Source organism: Protobothrops mucrosquamatus, unplaced genomic scaffold (genome assembly GCF_001527695.2).
Source record: "Protobothrops mucrosquamatus isolate PMUCROS unplaced genomic scaffold, P.Mucros_1.0 scaffold9367, whole genome shotgun sequence".
Taxonomy (NCBI): domain Eukaryota; kingdom Metazoa; phylum Chordata; class Lepidosauria; order Squamata; family Viperidae; genus Protobothrops; species Protobothrops mucrosquamatus.
In genome coordinates, this window is record NW_015395158.1 from 446 (window position 1) to 7,652 (window position 7,207).

General features: G+C 45.7%; 1 protein-coding gene across 1 annotated transcript; it reads right to left on the minus strand.

Annotated features, from left to right (window-relative positions):
* Positions 1–958: 958 nt before the first annotated feature.
* LOC107300965 (cathepsin L1-like) lies at positions 959–6,540 on the minus strand (the record flags this gene model as incomplete). The annotated part of the gene is made up of 4 exons (XM_015830243.1): positions 959–1,164; positions 2,532–2,646; positions 4,940–5,108; positions 6,316–6,540. Coding segments are annotated over 4 exons (609 nt in total), but the record flags the coding sequence as incomplete, so codon positions are not given.
* Positions 6,541–7,207: the final 667 nt, after the last annotated feature.

The following is a 7,207-nucleotide window of genomic DNA, read 5'->3' on the forward strand; positions in this document are numbered from 1 at the left end:
TAAACATCGGAGCAAATCCCACACTCACGAGTACTGATGACGTTCCCTAGTTGGGTCATGAAACGTCTGCAAGTAAACCACCAAGCTGAGAGAGCACCAAGGACCCCACAATCCTCCTCCTCCTCCTCCTCCTCTTCCTTCTCCTCCTCTTCCTCCTCCTCCTCCTCCAAGCCCACACTCCCTTCTAGCATTGATGATGTTACCTAGTTGAGTCATGAAACGTCTACAAGAAAACCACCAAGCTCAGAGAGCACCAAGCAGCCCAGTCATTGTCCTCCTCCTCCTCCTCCTCTCCTCCTCCTCCTCTAACCCCACATTCCCTTCTAACACTGATGATGTTACCTAGTTGGGTCATGAAACGTCTACAAGAAAACCACCAAGCTGAGAGAGCACCAAGGACCCCGCAGTTCAACCTTGAGCTACAAATATTCTCTTTTATTGATATTCACATTTATGCAAAAAAAAAAGGGGGGGGATAGAGCAGGGGTATCAAACTGCCGGCCCACCGACCGGATGCGTCATGCCGAAACCGCGCCCATCCCAGCTCCGGCAATGGGAAAAAAGTCACGATACGTTGCGACACGTCACGTGACATGGCGAGTTTGACACCCCTGGGATAGAGGGAAAAATAAAAGGAAGGTGTAGGAATCACTCCATTAGGCATTGAATAAGCACAATAAAACCTTTATTAAAACTTGCGTACTGCAGACCATTCATGATTAGATTCAGGGAGTTGCTAACAACAGCCGAGCACTCTTCACACCGTGGGAAAACTAGCATCAGAAACCAAGAAGAAATACATTTGATTTAAACTAGGAGTCTTCAAACTTGGCCCTTTGATGACTTGTGGACTTCAGCTCCCAGAATTCCTCAGCCAGGCACACGTGCCTGGCTGAGGAATTCTGGGAGTTGAAGTCCACAAGTCATCAAAGGGCCAGGTTTGAAGACCCCTGATTTAAACTTTTAACCCAATCTGGGGCAACGATGCCAGCAAGGGACAGCTCAGTTGGAAAGGTCGAAACTCCGAGGCGGAGAAGATTTGGCGTGAAACGACGCTGGATCAGTTACATAGTTGGGTAACAAGCTTGATTGGCTACCCCACAATGGTTATTCATTCCTTTCACCAATCGCATGTAGCCGTGCTCGCCCCACTTCTCGGACCAGCTGGGAAAGAGAAGAAAGGAAGAAAGGGGGATTAATAGGTGGACAATTGATGGTGTGTGACAAAACTGGCTCTTTGTTAGAAATCCTGTTTATATAAAGTATTACACAGAGCAAACAACGAGAACAGTCATCATGTGCCTAACTGCTCAACTATATAACTGTAATAGGAAATAGGAAACTCTACTTAGAACAAAAGAACATAGAGTATATACACTATATACCAGGGGGTCTTCAAACTTGGCTCTTTTATGACTTGCGAACTTCAACTCCCAGAATTCCTCAGCCAGCATGGAGGAACTATGGCCCCTTCATGACTTGCGGACTTCAACTCCCAGAATTCCTCAGCCAGCATGGGGGAACTGTGGCCCCTTCATGACTTGGAGACTTCAACTCCCAGAATTCCTCAGCCAGCATGAGGGAACTATGGCCCATTTCATGACTTGCGGACTTCAACTCCCAGAATTCCTCAGCCAGCATGGGGGAACTGTGGCCCCTTCATGATTTGGAGACTTCAACTCCCAGAATACCTCAGCCAGCATGAGGGAACTATGGCCCATTTCATGACTTGCGGACTTCAACTCCCAGAATTCCTCAGCCAGTGTGACTGGCTGAGGAATTCTGGGAGTTTAAGTCCACAAGTCATAAAAGGGCCAAGTTTGAAGACCCCTGCTATATACCATATAGATCCAAGCTTGTAAATTCTGCCATCTACTGGCTGAATACTATTGTAGTTGTTGCCTAAAAATACGTTCCAACAATGAATTCAGACCCTCTTGAACCCTTGACAGATCAAGAGGTTTGCCTGTATCCCTTCTACAGCTGGCCCAGATCCTCTGTGTTGCCAAGAATGAACTGCTTTAAGCAGAGTTTGCTCTGCTTAAGGCCCCAGGGTAGAAAGTGGGAGATTGGGAGATCTAGTCGTGCCTTAGGCATGAAAGCTGGCTGGGTGACCTTGGGCCAACACCAGGAGACAGTGAGTTCTAGTCCGTCCTTAGATATAAAACAGCTGGGTGATCTTGGGCCAATCACCAGGAGACGGTGACTTCTAGTCCGGCCCTAGGTATAAAACAGCTGGGTGATCTTGGGCCAATCACTAGGAGACGGTGAGTTCTACTCCTGCCTTAGGTATAAAAGTGGCTGGGTGACTTTGGGTCAATCATCAGGAGACGGTGAGTTCTGGTTCCACCTTAGGCATAAAAAGCCAGCTGGGGCAACCTTACCAAGGCTGAGAAACCCTGTTCTAACAAATAGCCCCTCACACTTTCTTAGCTAAACCTGATGATAAAATAAATGAGATTTAACTTTGACCCAGGAACTGATTGTCAATGCCCTTCTTCTTCATCCTGTGCCATTTCCTCTTTAATCACCTGTTCTTTAGGATCCAGTAATCGGTGGTCTTCTTACCCTCCTGCTCAGTGCCGTAGCCCACGGCCAGCATGGCGTGGCTGACATTGTGGGTGCACCAGCTGCTTGCAAAGATACCTGGGCAGAGAAGAACAGAACACACACAGAGAGAGATATGGCCCTCAAATCGTACTAGCAGGAGATCTCTTAAACTTCTGTGCTTGTGTATGTACACATATATACACGCACACTCCACCCCCAAAGTTGCTTTTTTTTTCTTCCATAGACATTCACCCACTCCCCTATCGCCATCAGCCCTGAATGCTCTGTGTGTCCAACCAAAGAAATATGGGTTGATCTTCAGCAGGCTAGCCTTGTTTTAATATTTTGATTTTATGATTGAGGGGTCCCTGGTGCTCTCTGAACATGGCTGTTTTCTTGCAGACATTTCATGACCCAACTAGGTAACATCATCAGTGCTAGAAGGGAGTGGGGTTTTCTCTCTGTTAATATACAAGTGATTTGCCTTCTCAGTGTTGGTGTGAGGATTCTTTGATTAGATAGATAAATATAGATGATAGATAGATAGATAGATAGATAGATAGATAGATAGATAGGTAGGTAGGTAGGTAGGTAGGTAGGTAGGTAGGTAGGTAGGTAGGTAGGTAGGTAGGTAGATAGATAGATAGATAGATAGATAAGATAGATGATAGATAAGTTAGATGATGATAGATAGATAGATAGATAGATAGATAGATAGATAAGATAGATGATAAGATAGATAGATAGATAAATGATAGATGATAGATAAGATACATTGATAGATAGATGATAGATAGATGATACAATAGATAGATAATTGATTGATGATACGATAGATAGATAGATAGATATACAGTAGATAGATAGAGCGATATAGATAGATAATTGATGATTAGATAGATAGATAGATAGATAGATAGATAGATAGATAGATAGATAGATAGATAGATAGATAGATAGATAGATAGATAGATAGATAGATGGAGAGAGAGAGAGAGAGAGACTGACTAACTGACTGACTGACTGATGTGGAGTCCTTGACATTCTCTGAGCTTGGCTGTTTCCTTGCAGACATTTCATGACCCAACTAGGTAACATCATCAGTGCTAGAAGGGAGTCAGTGGGGTTTGCTCTCTGTTTACATACAGGTGGCTTGCCCTGTCAGCATTGGGTGGGGTGGCCTTGATTAGGCTATTGTTTCCTGTTTGATTGTTGGTCTGAATTGGTTGTTCCTTGATTGAGAATTTGTTTACCGCTTGATGGTTGATCTAGTGTTAAACTTATTTACTCTATTTTTATTTACTGTTAGACTTCTATGCCAAGACTTCTACGCTAGGCAGCTTACTGTCATGCAATTAAAACACCAAATAAAACATTACACGATGAATGTTAAATCTTGGTGTTGTCTTTGGTTATCTAGGGGTTGTTTGCTGGTGAGGAGGCGTTTTGATCTTTTTTGTTTCCTTTATGGCTTTTTGATGTCTGTTTTGCCACTAGTATACTGTATAAACAGACAGCAAACCCCATTCCTTTGTAGCACTGATGATGTTACCTAATTGGGTCGTGAAACGTCTGCAAGGAAAAAAAAACCCCAATGGTATGTAAATATAAGCAGAGAGCAAACCTCACTCCCTTCTAGAACTGAAGATTTTACCCAAACCCAATAGAGGCCATCCTTGTTCCAGCAAGCAAAATTGGCACCAGTGACTTGGCCATTAAGCGGAGCAGTCGCTAAATGAAAGGGTCCTGTGCTCACGATCCGACTTTCTTTTGCTTTAAAGAGCCACGAAGCTCTTCAAGGCAAGGATGGCTCGCAACGTGACTTTTTTCATGAGTAACGGTGAACGGTCATTGTCTGAAGCAGTCACTAAATGAGGACTGCCTTTATTTAGCCCACAGATCTATCTTACAGCCATCAGATTACTCTACAGCAGGGGTCTTCAAACGTGGCCCTTTTATGACTTGTGGACTTCAACTCCCAGAATTCCTCAGCCAGGCACATTTAAATTTACATTTTTATCATCCTCCAGAAAGGAAAAACACAAGATAGTCCAGGCACATAGGAATATCCTGAGGTAAATCAAATGGTATACAGAACACACAGAGGAAAAAAGGCGGGAAAAAAGGGAAACGCCCCCTTCATACCCACAGCAACCAATCAGAGTGTAGATTGCCTCATGCATGAGTCAGCACTCTCTAATTCAGAGGTCTTCAAACTTGGCCCTTTTATGACTTGTGGACTTCAACTCCCAGAATTCCTCAGCCAATTCCTGCTCAGGCACGTGTGCCTGGCTGAGGAATTCTGGGAGTTGAAGTCCACAAGTCATAAAAGGGCCAGGTTTGAAGACCCCCTGCTCTAGAGATCCTCAATTGCCTCAATTCTCCTTACCCGACTTATAGAAATGGAACTGGAAACTCTTAGCGTCCACACCCAAGGATACTGGCCCCATCGTGGCCACAGCTTGCTCCAGGGCCGCCTCGTTCTGTGACTGAATCCGCACTAAGGACGTGCAGTTGCCCACCCGGGTTTTTGGGTTGTAGTGACATTTGAACTCGTCCTGCAGAGATGGGACAGGGAGACGCAGGGGAAGTTTAGCAGCCTTTTTTGAGACTGGCCCATAGAACATAGAATCAGGGCTGGACGGGACCCTGGAGGTCTTCTAGTCCAACCCCCTGCTCAAACAAAAGACCCTATACCATTTCAGACAAATGGCTGTCCAGTCTCTTCTTAAAAACCTTTTAATTATAGTAAGTAGCATACTGTTCATTGTGTAATCAACAAAAATGGCCAGTAAATAGAGGAATAATAACCACAGTCTTGGGGGGGGGGGGTCCTTGGTGATCTCTGAGCTTGGTTCTTTTGTTGCAGACATTTCATGACCCAACTAGGTAACATCATCAGTGCTGGAAGGGGGTGGGTTTCTTCCAAATAGAGTAGAGTAGAGTAGAGTAGAGTAGAGTAGAGTAGAGTAGAGTAGAGTAGAGTAGAGTAGAGTGGAGTGGAATGGAATGGAATGGAATGGAATAGAAATAGGAATGGAATGGAATAGACTAGAATAGAATAGAATAGAATAGAATAGAATAGAATAGAATAGAATAGAATAGAATAGAATAGAATATGGAATGGAATAGAATATGGAATGGAATAGAATATGGAATAGAATAGAATAGAATAGAATAGAATAGAATAGAATAGAATAGAATAGAATAGAATAGCAGAGTTGGAAGGGACCATGGAGGTCTTCTAATCCAACCTCCTGCTCAGGCAGGAGACCCTATACCATTTCAGTCAAATTGTTGTCCAATCTCTTCTTAAAAACCTCCAGTGTTGGAACACCCACAATTTCTGGAGGCAAGGAGTTCCACTGATTAATTGTTCTCACTGTCAGGAAATTTCTCCTTAGTTCCAGGTTGCTTCTCTCCTTGATCAGTTTCCATCCGTTGCTTCTTGTCCTGCCTTCAGGTGCTTTGGAGAATAGCTTGACTCCCTCTTCTTTGGGGCAACCCCTGAGATATTAGAACGCTGCTATCCTGTCACCCCTCATCCTTCTCTTCATTAAGGAGGAGCTTAATGAAAAGAGCTTCGTTTCATTCTTTTCGTTCTTAGCACTGATGACGTTACCTAGTCGGGTCATGAGACGTCTGCAAGAAAAGAACCCAGCTCAGAGGGCACCAAGGACCCCACAGCTCCACTCTGAGCCACAAAGATTCTCTTCCGTCGGTCGATCACGCCTTGCCCATGTCCACCTCGTCTCCCTCTCTCACCTTCTCCCGGTAAGGATAATCCTGCTCCGAATTGATGCCTCTGTTGTCCCGAACGTACTCAAAGGCGTGGCTGACGTAGCCCCCGTGACAGCCCTTGTTGCCCAGCTTCCAGGAGCAGTCCATGAGGTTCTGCTCGCTCAGGGGGACCAGCTTGCCGGTCTTTTTGAAGAGCAGCCCCTCCAGAGCCCCCGTGGCACTGAAGGCCCAGCAGGAGCCACAGTGTCCCTGTGTGGAGAGGAAGAGGCTGGGAGGAGCTCTGCAGAGCGGGAGGCCAAAGCTGGTTGTCTCGGTTCGGTATTTAATTGAGGAGGAGGAGAAGGAGGAGAAGGAGAAGGAGGGGAAGGGGAAGGAGGAGAAGGAGAAGGAAGAAAAGGAGGAGGGGAAAGAGAGGTAGAGAGGGAGAAGGAGGAGAAATGGGAGAGGAGAAGAAATGGAGGAGAAGGAGAAGGAGGAGAAGGAAAAGGAGAAGAAGGAAGAGAAGGGGAAGGGAAAGGGGAAGGGAAAGGGGAAGGAGAGGGAGAGGGAGAGAGGGAAGAGGAGGAGAAATGGGAGAGGAGAAGAAATGGAGAAGGAGGAGAAGGAGAAGAAGGGGAAAGGAGAAGGAGAGGGAGAGGAAGAGAGGGAAGAGGAGGAGAAATGGGAGGAGAAGAAATGGAGAAGAAGGAGAAGGAGGAGAAGAGGAGAATGGGATGGGGTGGGGAGGGAATAGGAAGGGGAAGGAGAAGGGGTAGAGAGGGAGGAGAAATGGGAGAGGAGAAGAAATGGAGGAGAAGGAGAAGAAGGGGAAAGGAGAAGGAGAGGGAGAGGGAGAGAGGGAGGAGGAGGAGAAATGGGAGAGGAGAAGAAATGGAGAAGAAGGAGAAGGAGGGGAAGGAGGAGGAGGAGAAGAGAA